This window comes from Thamnophis sirtalis, unplaced genomic scaffold (genome assembly GCF_051295495.1).
Source record: "Thamnophis sirtalis isolate CommonGarterSnake01/CBP01778 unplaced genomic scaffold, rThaSir2_p1.2 scaffold_9, whole genome shotgun sequence".
Taxonomy (NCBI): domain Eukaryota; kingdom Metazoa; phylum Chordata; class Lepidosauria; order Squamata; family Natricidae; genus Thamnophis; species Thamnophis sirtalis.
In genome coordinates, this window is record NW_028261389.1 from 66,125,227 (window position 1) to 66,139,417 (window position 14,191).

At 38.3% G+C, this 14,191-nt stretch overlaps 1 protein-coding gene across 5 annotated transcripts in view; it reads right to left on the reverse strand.

Moving 5' to 3' along the window:
* TAFA5 (TAFA chemokine like family member 5) overlaps window positions 1–14,191 on the reverse strand; it is a 333,004-nt gene that overhangs the window by 234,209 nt on the left and 84,604 nt on the right. The window contains exon 1 of one of the 5 annotated variants that reach the window (XM_087722164.1): window positions 5,367–6,495. The exons of the other annotated variants lie outside the window; for them this stretch is intronic. Coding sequence (XP_087578290.1) covers window positions 5,367–5,457 — 91 coding nt within the window. The 5' untranslated portion in view covers window positions 5,458–6,495. Of the gene's footprint in view, window positions 1–5,366; window positions 6,496–14,191 lie in introns of those variants that run through there. 5 annotated transcript variants of the gene reach the window in all.

Sequence of the window (14,191 nt, forward strand, 5' to 3'; positions counted from 1 at the left end):
TCTGCTTGCTTCTCCTACTTTTTTACATATTTTCATATTATTACATAATTATTTTATTATATATTATATAATTATGCCACATAAGTCTTTCGTTGGGTTCTGCCAAACTATATGGTATGTGTATATATCTATGTTAATATCAATATCTATCGATTGATCAATAGAATCTTTTGAGAGTTTATGTTTTGACGAGAGAGAAGGGGAGAGAACATAAACTCTCAAAAGATTATAAACATCAATAGATAGATCATCACTGGACCGATCATTCTCTTTACAATCTTATATGGCTTAGCTATTTTAACAAGCATGTTAAACGTATATGAGATAATTCACCAAGTGCATCAAAATACTATCTCAAGTTGCAAATGCAATAAATAAAAATATGTGTTACCTTCTTGCAGTGAGATAATGGTCTACAGTTCAACTTGCAGGAAGATAAATGTCTACAATTTCAAAGCTTTTTTGTGGCTTTGGTACAGTATGGTTTGCCTTCAAAGCAACGGTTCTTTAAAGTTTAACTTTTCATACAACCACTTCATTATAGCACAGCACAACATTCCACTATTCAATGAGAACCTAACAACATCAGAAACATACATGGTAAAGTAAATATTCTATTAAAATGAAAGACTTCAAAAATAAGAAAATAAGTAAGCTATACAGCAAAATGTGCTTTGGATGGAACAGTAGAATTCATCTCAGTCTCTAATTAAGATGTTCAACACAGAAGGCATACAAAAATTATCTCCCGCTCTTTCACGGTCTTTCATTGTCATTGGTATTGTGTTATCAAATAGATGCTATGGGGTATGGGGGAAAGTATGTTACTATTTTGCCAGAGGAAGAATTGCTCCTTATAATGTTTATTTAGTTCTCTTTTCTATTAAAGATAATGTCAGAGAAATGATACATGGCTTTGAACTAGAAAAAGCTAATCAATATACCATTTTATTTTTATTTTCTTATTTTATTGCAAATTTATATGCCGCCCTTTTCCCTGAGGGGACTCAGGGCGGCTTACAACAATAAAGGGAAGGGAGTGCAAGACAAGACTTAAAAAGAAAAGAAACGTGATTAAAGGAAATTGGTCATAAAAACACAACATTCACTCAACATTCGGGCGGGGTGAGAGTAATCCTATCCCCAGGCCTGACGGGATAGCCAGTTCTTGAGGGCTGTGCGGAAGGCCTGGACTGTGGTGAGGGTACGGATCTCCACGGGGAGGTTGTTCCATAATGTCGGAGCTGCAACTGAGAAGGCTCTCCTCCGCGTAGTCGCCAGTCGGCACTGACTGGCGGATGGAATTCGGAGGAGGCCTACTCTGTGCGATCTGATGGGACGCAGGGAGATGATTGGCAGGAGGCGGTCTCTCAAATAGTCAGATCCACTACCATGGAGCGCTTTATAGGTGGTGAGTAAGACCTTGAAGTGCACCCGACGATCAACAGGTAGCCAGCGCAGCTCACGGAGGATTGGTGTTATATGGGCGAACCGTGGTGCGCCCATGATCACTCGCGCGGCCGCGTTCTGGACTAGCTGAAGTCGCCGGATGCTCTTCAAGGGCAGCCCCATGTAGAGCACATTGCAGTATTCCAGCCTAGAGATCACAAGGGCTCGAGTGACTGTTGACCATGTCCACTTTTAATTTTCTATAGCAATTGCTAAATGTTTTAATTTTTAACTCCTTTTAAAACTGAAAGGAGCCAACTGAATATGTTAAAGTGCTTTGTATGAAGATCAGACAGGCATGGAACTGCAATTATATATCACAATAGCCTTTTCTTGGTTCAGAGCTCTATTCATCTTTTCGAAACAGTGAAAGGCAGATTGGACATAAGGAAATGGATTAGCCACAGGATGACCTGTGTTTCCACACAAAAACCCAAACGTGGAAAAATGGCACCCTGTTAATACCTTCCTTCATTTTGGGGAAGAAAGAAAAAACCCATATTCATGGAAAAAGTCAAAACAGTACTTTCTCACTCATTTCAGGACAAATCTAATCTGTTTTCTTATCACCTAATATGCATAGCATCATCCTCTGTTGATGTGAATTGATTTGTACTCCTGCTAAGTATAATGCTACAACAAAGAAAACAAATATGTTGAAATTAACCATGTAGCATTTGCATAGGAAGCCAATGCAGAAAATGTATTGTATACAAAAGTAATATGGCAAATACCATTGTATTTCCAGCAGGGTCACTTTCCAGGAAAACATATACTGACATTTCCTAGGTATTAATGATAATTAAATCCAAATCTTGTTTACTGAGAATATGCAGAGATTGAGTTGATTCTTAGATTAGCCATCTTAATAAGCACATTCAGTGAAATATATGGAACAAATCTGTAAAACTAACTCACGTTTCACTGACTTGATGGACATGCTCTAAACTAATCCTGAAAGAAGGCAGTGGCATACAGCTTATCATTGCCAAGAATCTATATGAACTTTTCCATGTAGTCACCAAGCAAGTTCTACTGAAGCAATTATTCTACCCTTACTACAAAGACAATTTAGTTTGAAGCCATATTGTAATATTTTTGCTACAGTTCTATAAGATCTGATCTAACAATTATTTTATAAGTAAATTAACCAGTTATTGTATTCCATTAAAATGTATTCTCTATCTAAATCAGATGACGGAATGTAACTATACTTACAAAAATCAGAATCGTGCAAGCAACAGTTTTCTCTGTTATAGTTTATGGGAGCTAAAAGCTGGACTATAAAGGCACAAGAACATTTTGAACCTGGGTGATGGGGAAGACCCCTGAGAATACTATGGGCAGCTAAGGAAAGGGATAAAAAGATAACTGATAATAATATCAACCTAGATCTGGTGGGTCAAGGCAGAAATGATCAGGTTCAATTAACATATTGCAGATACATTATGCAAAGACCCAGATGTTTGGAGAATACTGCTGGGAAAATTGGTAAGAAAAAGAAGAAGAGACAATCAGTAGCAATGATGGTGCTTATTGGAATAACTGAAGGTCCAGGATGGGATAGATATTCCTGGTAAATCTATGTGGTTTCTAAGAGTCAACATGAATTTGATTCTTCATAATCAGTTGATCTACCTCTACCTAAAACAACAGCTAGCATACTAGCCTATTTTACAGTAATTTTACAGCAATTTGCAGCAGTTACTGATGGAGTCTTAGGACTTCATCAGTAATTGCACACATATTTTCTATAGCTTTTTTTTTTTTTTTAGAAATCATATAGTTTAGAATCCTCTGCAAAGATTTCTGAATGTCTTAACAAAGTTTGAGCAATTCAATCTCATTGTACAGTAAGCTACTGAGATATTGTACACTTAAATCTCGGAAGATAGTAAAATCAGACTTGTTTCTTTTTTAAAACATATACAGGTATGAATCCCTAATATCTCCATTTAGTTATATATTTATCTTTGGTTGGCTAAAATTGAAGCCTTTTAGCAACCATTGACTTTAGTCCTAAACATAGCATAGTATTAAAAATCAAGCTTTTTGCCATGTCATATTCTCTATCCTCATTTGCATTGATCTAAAGAAGAAAGTAGAATCTGAATTCTAATTGGGCAAAAATTTCCCTTCATGGAGAACCTCCCTTTAGGATAAGCCATGAAAGGAACAGCCATGCTCCAGACTTGTAGGCAAATAAAACTTGCTTTCAACATGAAATTACTTCCAGACTTATTCAACTCTGTAATGTTACTAGAGCCCATCAATCATTTTAAACCATGGCCTTAACAGAATTGTTAGATTCAAAAACAAGTACCGTAGTATCAGAAACTTAGAATCAACATTGCAGTTCACATTAAAAAATATATTCCTTACTGCATATGATGCAAAATATAAAATGACGTAGGTAAATATTATTTTCTTCCAAAGTCTGAGACTTAATTTATCTTCTTGTAAAACTAATTTCATGTGCCACATAGTGTTTAATGTATATGCCTGGTTAAGTAAAGGATTTTACTTTTAAAAGATAGTCCACTATTTGAAATTTATAGACTTAGTTTTATAAATTTCAAATAGTGGGCTAGGTTTTAAACGACAACATGAATATTTAAATACTGTATTTCTCCTATTGATAGAGACACGAGGGAATTTTTACCCAAATAAATAATGTATGGAGAATATTTCTCATATTATTGTGTTGTTATTGTTATTTTTAAAATGAATTAGCTTCTGGGAGATAAAGCAAGGCATTGAAAACATCTGAACCTACAAATAAAATTGTAACTAAAAACTATGTTTAATTCAAATTTAAAAATTGTATTTCATCCCAATCAGCTACATAATTTTAAAACAACAATAATATAATGAGCAGCACATGTAGAATAAGAATGAAGTTATTACAGTGGTAAGTTGGATGGGTTTTTTTCCCTAAGATGAACTGAAAGTTCTTATGAGTCATCTGACTCTGTATTTATCTTTATAAATATGGGTGTGAACTTTATTTTGTATGTGTGTTTGTATAAACAAACACTGGCTATAACAATGAGAGAAAGAGAGAGACAGATAAAGACATATATAGCATTCTATAATACAGTATCATCTTATTCGACACCTGCAATATGCTCATACTTAATTATGAAATAGCACGGTATTTCTGAAAGAAATTAAAATTATAAATGAAGAAAAGGATCTCGATCCATTAATAAAGTTTTCAATTGATGCTGCTCTGTGTCCGAATACAATGCATGCTTTAAATTATTGGGAAGTAATTTACGCTGCTTGCAAATCGCTCCCTTTCCTTATATCATAATTTCATATTCAACTGAGAAATCCTAAAATTAGGCAGAAAGGCCTTTTCCAATTTTAGAAGGTGAGGAGGAGGAAGCAGCCTTCAGCCCAAAGAGCTCCTCCTTTTGCCCTGACCATAGAACATGAGTGCCATCTATTGAAAATGGACTGAATTGGCTTTTTAAAAGAGGGATTATGCATGTACACAGAGAAGCACACACACACACACACACACACACTCATATAAATATTATTTACTTTTCTGAGTAATGTATCATTAATCTTATATGAGAACTCCTATCTGTTGACTGAGTAACTTGGCCATTCCATCACCCATCAACAAGGAAATACAGCCAATGCATCCATGAACTGCTATCAAATTCCAGCATTCCTCAAAATACACCATAAAATGCGCTCCTTGGCTTTCCATGACAACTTTGCCAGTAAAATAAAGTTTTTTTAAAAAAAAAATCCTGAGAGAGAGAGAGAATTATGTAATGAGAATATATTGGACATGATAAAAATAGGCACTCCAAAATATTAACCTCGGAGTCAGCATTTGGAAAAAAAATTAAAAAGGAGGACAAAACCCAGTCTACGCAGGCATGCAGAGATATAATTACCTTCTTTAAGGAACTGGGAGTGGATTACAAATATAAGAAAACAGCAGATAGCTGTTCCTGCTAGTGCCCATAAAGCTTTCAAGAACTGCATCTCGGGTTGGAACTCAGCAAATACCAAGAAAGTCACACAATGAATTTCCAGAGCGAGGCATCAATGTTTCTCGGGGTTTTGAGCCAGCCAGTAAAAGCCACACTTCCGAAAATCAGAGGGGGAAAAGGCGAAACGATCGGAGGAGATAGCGATTTTTTCCCCCTCCCTCCCTTTCTAAGGCTGGGAGAGGGGAAGAACTGGGAAGGGGGGTTCAACACAAAGTCTCAACCAGCAGCGGTAGCAGCAACATGATCTCCCCATAGAGAGGACTAGGGGGAAGAATGGTTCGGGGCTCCATGAATCAGCTTTCTGTTTCCTTGCGAGTTGAGCAGCATGGGGGGGGGGGGAGGTCGAGAAGAAAGGGGGAGACAATCTGGGCAGAATTGCGCAATCGCTCCCCCTTATTCGGATGAGGGCTTTTTTCTTCTTCCCCCACCCCACCCCCCCGCTGCTGGTTCTTCTCCTCCGCGATGGCTTCAGTTCAGCAGCTTAGCAGAATGCGGGAGGCGATCCGATCCGATCTTTTCCCCCGGAAAGCCGATGCCCCATGGGCAAGGGGAATCTTCTTCGCTGCCACTGTTCACCCAGGGCTGGCAGGCTGGAAGAGTCCAGTTAAGGCGAGAAAGGGAAAAGTGCGGGCTGCGGGAAGGGTTTTCCTGCGTGGAAATGGGGGGGAGGCGGAGAAACGGCTCGCTAAATTTCCTGCAACTTCCCCCCCGACGCCCGCGGTCTGTGCTTCGCCCCCGCGAGGCTCCCGGATAGCCCCCTGGCTCTTCCTCCCCCAATGCAAAGCAATTCAATTAATTCTTCCTTTTTTAAAAATAATAATAATAATCGCAGGTGCCAGCTGGCCCAAAGCAGGGCAGTTTCTCGCCGTTCTGCGAAGCTGGGAAAGGATGCGGGAGTTTCCTTCTTCTTCCTGCCCCCCTCCGGCTCCCCGCTGCCACCTTTCAGTCTCCCCAGCCTCGTCCGGGAGAAGCGGCTTGGTGGCTTCTTCCTTTCGTACCCCGGTGCGCCTCCCTCGCCGCCGCAAGTCGCCTTTTGCCTCCCCCCCCCCAAATAATAATACTAAATAAGCAGGTGCGCCGCTTGGGCTGGCTTGGCTTCTCGGTTAGATAAGACCAGCCGGTGTCCCCCCCCCCTTTTTTTTTGCCGGTTTATTTCGTCGTCATCCGCCAACCCCAGAAATCCGTGCAGTTCGAAAGCTGAGCGAGGCGAACGACCCCGGCGAGGGTAGCAGCAGCGTCTGAAGAAGAAGCCTCCCCTTCGCAAAGGCTCTTCGGCTTCAGCCAGCCAGCGGCTTCCCCGGGCTGCCTCGATGGGCACTGGCGAAGGGGCGAGAGAACTGCAGGCGGCTCGCTTTCCCCCCGAGCTTCCTTCTCTTCGAGGGTGGGGAGGTTGGTTGTGGCTGGATTGCCGGCTGTAATCTCCTTGGGTTTGCGCGGGTGCCAAAGCTGCGTGGACGGCTTGCAAGCTGGCCGAGGTACGCCCGCAAAGGACCCGTCTCTGCCAAGCGGCAGACCCGAGTACCCTCCTCTGGAAGGAGAGGGAAGCAGAGAGGAGCGAGGATCGGATCGTGTGTGTCTTTTTGGAGGGGAGGGGGATCCGCCACTTCTCTTCCCTCTTCTATAGAAGGCGGCTGGCTCTGTTGCCGGATCGTCTTGCCCGATCCGCGGTAGCTCAAGCGGCCCCTCCTCAACGCGCTCGATCCCAGCTGCTCGTTTGAAAGATTGCTAGCGCCATCGAGTAACTTTCCCACAGCCTCGCTTCTTCGGCGCGCGGGGCTTCTTCGCTATTAATGAGCATGCCCAAGAGGCGAGCCTGCGCGCTAGGCGCAAGGAAACCGCACGGATTCCGATCTGGTTCCCCTGCAGTCAGCTCTCCGGGTGTAAACAAGGGGAAGATGAGGCGGGCGGGTCTTTGGGTGGTTTAACCCAGCTTCGGGTTTTCTTGGGGGGTCTTGGAGGCGGCAGGCGGAAAGGCGCGACGTAGCCATGGTGTCCAAAATAGGTCAAGAAGCTGCGTGATCCCCAAAGCCAAATCGATCTGGATGAGAATGATCCAAGTGAAGAACTTCAACGCTTTTGGTTCTGTCAACCAACCGACTGGCCAAGAAATAGTTTCGAGTTTTGAAAAAAAGGCAACAAGCAAACCTGTTTCCCAAAGCAGGGAGATAAAAGTAAACAGTAAACAGTAACAAGAGTTGGAAGGGTATCTTAGCTTGCGGAATGTAAAACAGATCGGTATGTATGATAGCAGTGAGGCAAATAAAAAAGGGAAGAAAAATAGTCTTGACGTCTACTATGCCAGCTCTGCATCCCCTTTTTACTGTTTAACGTGGATTGATTTCATTTCTCTTCCATCCCCGTTTCCATTAGTTTCTTTCTAACAATATTCTAACCCAATATTCTAGCAATCCTGTCTTTTTATGTACTGAGCATATTCACCAAAGGCAAATTCCTTGTGTGTCCAATCACACTTGGCCAATAAAGAATTCTATTCTATTCTTCTATTCTATTTTATATTGCCCGTGTGCCATCTGCAGTTTATTGCTGGCTTCCTGCTCACCACTTGCTACTCAAAGCTACCCACTGATATCCCAGCAGCTCCCAGGGGAGGGTTTTTTATTATTATTATTGGCATTTCATCTCCTTATCATAATTTCTTAACACTGCACGTTATCTACCTCTCAGTGACTGTCACTAAAATCAATAGGACTTACTTCATTGAAATTAATAGGACTTACTTAACCATTTTCCCATCAATCTTATTGCCTAGGCAAAAGATTGTAAAAGCCATTGTTATATGTGTACCAAAAACCATTAAGGTGTTATGAACTCTTGAGTTCACAACCAAAAAAGAACTGGTTGCTTACCCTTTAGGATTATCAGTACAAAAGACGAGATAGAGTATATTTTGTGCAGAGTGGGATATGGCTTAGATTTTATTTCAGCAATCACTGTTACTAGCCTACAGAACAGACCAAAAGAGTACAGTTTGAATTGTCTTTTTATGTTATACAGTGCAGAATTATTCAAGAATGAGCTTGCAGAACCACATGGAGGACAAATATCCTGTTTTGATACCATCTCTAGTTTTGGAGATTTATCTATTGTGGAATGTAATCCTTATTCTGTATGTGCTGGTCACATATGGATATTTAAGGCAAACAGGCTGAAATTCTATTCACACTTGGGAAGTTAAATATTAATAAGTAAAATATGCGGGAATAGTTTATTGGGCTTATTCTTGGCAAGAATGCTCTCTTCAAATATAAACTGAAGAGTTTAAAAGTTAATATCTTGATGCTATAAAAAGAAGTTGTGACGTCTAATATTCAGTCTTTTTGGGAACCATGCTAATATTAAAACAATAAGATGATCATGCAGGTCTGACAACTGGGGAATAGGTGGAAAGTAGTCATTTTTTATCCCATTTTTTATAAGTTCGCCATCCACATTTGTTTACAACTAGAGTTAATTCCATCAGTGATATCTTCTCCAGTTCTCAATATCAGCTATCATTTCTTCAGTGTTTTCTTTCCATCAACAAATTATATTATGAATTCTTCCAGCATTTCATATACTATGTATTTTATCTGGGTATTTCTTTTACAGATTCATAACATTTAAGAATAAAAAAAAAAGTTTTCACACAATGAATGTCTTTACTGTTCTAAATTGAGGACCTGTATGCTTGTCCCCAATATTGCTCTTGTGATTTGAAGTACCATTATGTCACCAGAAATATATTCCCTCATTAATAATCATATATCCATCTAGTGTATAATCTATTTTACTATCAAGAAGAATAAAATTGCAGTGTATGTATTTTCCAATATCGCTTGATCTAGATGTATCTGTCTAACATGCGAACATCTCTTTAAATAGAGCAGAGTTGAGTAATAATAGCAATAGTGCAGAAACATTAGTCATTAATCACTTTCATCCCCCTCTTAAAAAACAATCTCATAACTGAGGACAAGAAAAAATCTACACATAACCAATACTACCGCAATGTAACCATGTCTAAGGTTGTGATGGCAAAATCTAAAGAACAGATGATAGCATGCAAGGCACCTTAAAGCCATTATTGGGTACAATATTGTGATGGAAAACAATTAGAAGAAAAATATGTGTACTATTTCATATTTATACCATTGTTAATATCCACCATATACAAATGTCTTTACATTAGAAAATATTGAGAACCTGCATTTACTTGGGTCTTCAAAGCACAAATAATATGCATCTAGGTCAACAAAGTAGATATATTTCTATACCCAAACAGATGTGAATTGTCTTTCAGTGTAGTTTTTCAATTTTTTGTTTCAATCACAAACCAGAATTAAAAATTAAAACATTAAAATGAAATGAAACAAAAACTATAAGAGGTTCCAAGCCCAAATATTAATATATGCACTATTCTACCTTCAGAATAAAAGAATGTAAACATGGGACAAAATAAAGTATCACGTGGTAATGTGAAGAATAGCTTAATCTTTAAAAAATAAAAATATATTATGGAATATTAGTGAACTGGAGTTTCCAGAAGACAGATTTTACAATGTATCAAGATTCCAATTATGTACTGATAATATAGAAGAAAACCAATTTGGAATCAAAGGAAATAAATACATTGTCAATTGGCAACTAATGGTGTAAACTAATGCATTTCCCACATTGCATCTGTTTCTTGTAAACAGGAAGGAGAAAAAAGCCATGCATACTGTCATAAAATTGCTTTGCAAGGATATTTGTGGAAGTATTTGTTTATTATTTATTTATCCATGCATTAAATTTATACAGCTGGTCTAGGCAGCCAGCAATGAATTAAAAAAGATTTTAAAAACCATATCATCAAACAATAACACACTGTATCCAAGAACCAAGAGAAAACCAACCAAGACAATCAACATGATTATATAATCATGCACTCAGGATGCTGGGCTTGGTAACAAAAACAAGTCTTTATAGCTCTAAAATAAGCCAGTAGGGTCCATGCAATCTAATCTTCAGAGGAATAGTGCCAGGACAAAAAGAGACTTTCTGGATCTCAACAGATGATGCTGTTCTGACCTAGGCTTCCCCAAAAAGCAGAAGCAGATTACTGGTTCCGACAAAACCCCTTTCATTAAACAAATGTGAATTCCTCCCATTCACATTCAGGAAAGGCCTGATAAACAGTCTTTCAAAAGTGAATTTATGACCACCAACCTTATCTAGTTTGCAAGGAAAGACTTGGCACAGAGTCTCTGACATTCACCGACAGATCTTCACACTCCTGAAACGAATGAACTAATTGTTTCCTGCAAAAGCCCACTCCTCTTTTGCTCCTCTTTTGTTTCCTATGGGAGGAGCCATTCACTGTCCACCTGTGGCTTTACTCCCAAGTTGACCCTGATTTCTGAGCTGTTCTTCTGGCAGCTCTGTGCATGGGCACACTGGGAACACGCTCCAGCTGTTCCTCTGTCTCATGCTGTCTAGCTCCAAAGGCAGCTGAGAACTGCCAGATAGGCTTGGCCCTATCTCTGCCTCTGACACAAAGCCCTCATCTGAGCCTTCGCCAGCCTCCAGGACTGGCCCATGTTCCTCCCCAATCTCCTCACTGTCCGACTCTGCTGCCAGCTCTGCTGGCCGCTGGCGGGTCACAACAGATTCTCCCCAATAGATAGGAATTGGAGCATGCCTTCCCTACCAGATCTAACAGGACAAGTATGTACAGGAAGAGATGGTCCTGCAATTAACATGGTAACAGGAAAAATACCTTTTCAGTTACATTGAAAACTAGAATGCCTGTACAATTCTGAATTAATACCATGTTTATCAGCAAGCTATGTATATCTTAAAAACCTTGATCTCACCAACTAGGTATTAATGTGCAACATAGTTTATTGGCATAAGGACACAATGAATTGCCAACAAATAATCTCAAGATAGTTTATGTCTAAAAGCTATTAAGTAAAATACTCTTAGGGATGCGGTGGCTCAGTGGCTAAGATGCTGAACTTGTTGATCACAAAGGTCAGCAGTTCGGCAGTTCAAATCCCTAGCGCTGCGTAACGGAGTGAGCTCCCTTTACTTGTCCCATCTTCTGCCAATCTAGCAGTTCAAAAGCATGTAAAAATGCAAGTAGAAAAGTAGGAACCACCTTTGGTGGGAAGGTAACAGTGTTCCGTGTGCCTTCGGCATTTAGTCATGCTGGCCACATGACCACGGAGATGTCTTCAGAGAGCGCTGGCTTTGAAACGGAGATGAGCACCGGCCCCTAGAGTCAGGAACAACTAACACATATGTGTGAGGGTAACCTTAAAATACTCTTGCAAAATAAGAACAGGGATGGTAATTTTATCCACCATGACCTTCAATATCCACTTCCCCCTCTATAATACAAACCATTTTGAGTTACCATCATGAAATTATATACAACACTTTACAATAAGAAATCCAGCTAGCACATTGTTATTTGAGATAACTCAGTTACATTCCTACTCCAGCCCCCACATATATTATTTTCATAACTGTTTGATAAGGTATCATCTTAATATATAGATTCATCTCCCTGAAGTCTAAATTAAAGAAAAATGTATTGTAGTGGCATTCACATTTTCTGTATTACTTGCATACAAAGGCATTTAATAGATTAATTAAGCAGCCATTTAGGACTAGAATGTGTGAAAAACAAACATTATTATTATTATTTATTGTCGGTTCACAACATATGTACAATGAGATTGGTTGAGCGCCATATAATGGAGACAGTATGTATAAAATTACACAGTATAATCAAAGCTAAATCAGCATAAATTAAGTAGCAGCACAGCTCACTTTCATTTCAAATATGAAACTCCCTTGGGATTCATTTCGTAGCAACATATCTATAGAGAGAAATATCCTAATGTGTTTTCCTCATTTTGTAATAAGATCAGTATTTCTTTCATTCCTATTGCTGTATTAGGATATTTAAATTGTGCAACAATTAAATATTAAAAATAAAATATATAAGCAAACTATTTGCCATTTTAAACCTTAACAGGTTTTGTAACAACATGTATTTTGCTAAGTGTTGTTCTAATGGACAATCCATTGAATAAAACCTGAGCTGCATTACCAGGGGAAATTGCCCTAATCTAACTAACAGTACCACTCTGTAAGTTTATCAACAATTGGTAATCTTTTAAATATACTAATATTTTGCATAACAACCACAATTACAACTAGTGCTTTATTTTACATGTAGTGTAAAATGTAAAATGTACTGTATATAAAGTTTCCGAGGTATCTTACAGAGGAAAGTTCAAATCAGGATAGGATAGGATAGGATAGGATAGGATAGGATAGGATAGGATAGAATATGGCCGTGTGATTGGACACACAAGGAATTTGTGGATAGATAGATAGATGGATGGATGGATGGATGATAGATAGAAGAAAAAGAGAAAAAGAAAGAGAAAGAGAAAGAGAAAGATGATAGAAAAAGATGAAATATAAAATAGTAACAATGCGACAAAATGATCACTTAATTTAAAAACAAATAAATCAATTAAAAAAGAAAGAAATAGCCAAGGTTTTACTGAAAATGCACAGACATTCAAAAAATGCAAAGCCTTTTATTGCCGTATTACCAAGAATAATGATCAAATTTGCCCTTGAGTTCTGTGTGGGAAATTGCTATCCATTCAGAACTACAGAAGAAAATCCACGGTATAGGAAGAACCACAAATCCAAAGCCATTTAATCTTGTTAAAGTTCAGTTTAATTCCTTTGCTCTCCAGGACAAGATCTCTACAGCCCTGCTTGCTTTTCCCTCTCTTTCCTATTTCTTATTTTCAAGCAAATAAGTTTATGCTAAAACTATTTCTGATACAAAAATGTTATAGTTGTATTGTTTACATAAATTCTGCTCAATATCCTAGTTAAAGAGCTTTTTGAGAATCGAGGCACCGAAATTTGAAGATGGCTTGTTCAAAATTTATTCATATTCTGTTTACATTGCCATCTATTGCTTTATGAATGAATATTGGACATGAAATGAGGATTTGCTTGATCTAAAATGTCAAATAACTTCTTTATTTGAACATAAGCAATATCCCAGAAGATCTTTTTTTCCTCTTTGCATATCTGTTTCGTATCATTTTATTCATAGTACAAAAACCATTCTTGTATGCATTGTTTTTACCCTCGAAATGAGGTCTGCTTCTGATGCATGCAGATTGAATATAATTTAAGAAAATGATGGATATAAACATTGAGAATGCTTAAACTCCATAATACAGTGCAAGACTGATGTAGAATACTGCAGTCAGCCAAAGACTGACAGTATCTTAAAAACATGCATACATATGTACGTACGTACATACACATATATACACACACACACACACACATATATATACACACACATGCATACATGCATGCACATATCAAAATATAATAAAAGAAATGAGTACTGTACTAATTAAGAACTATATAAATATGTAAAGCAATGACTCTTAAAGAATGTATCTGCAGATGCACCAATGCAATATGTGTGAATTTGAAACAATTAAACTGTGAAATATAGCAAAAGCAATTGTTAGATATCAGAAACACTCTATCCTGAAATTATAATGATTTCTCTCTATGAAGACTCTGAGATTAGTACTGTGGTTATGTAAGTGTTTAAACGGAATAGTACTGTATGTGAAATTATGTATTCATAATTAAAATGTATTATACTATAATGCTTCAGCTCT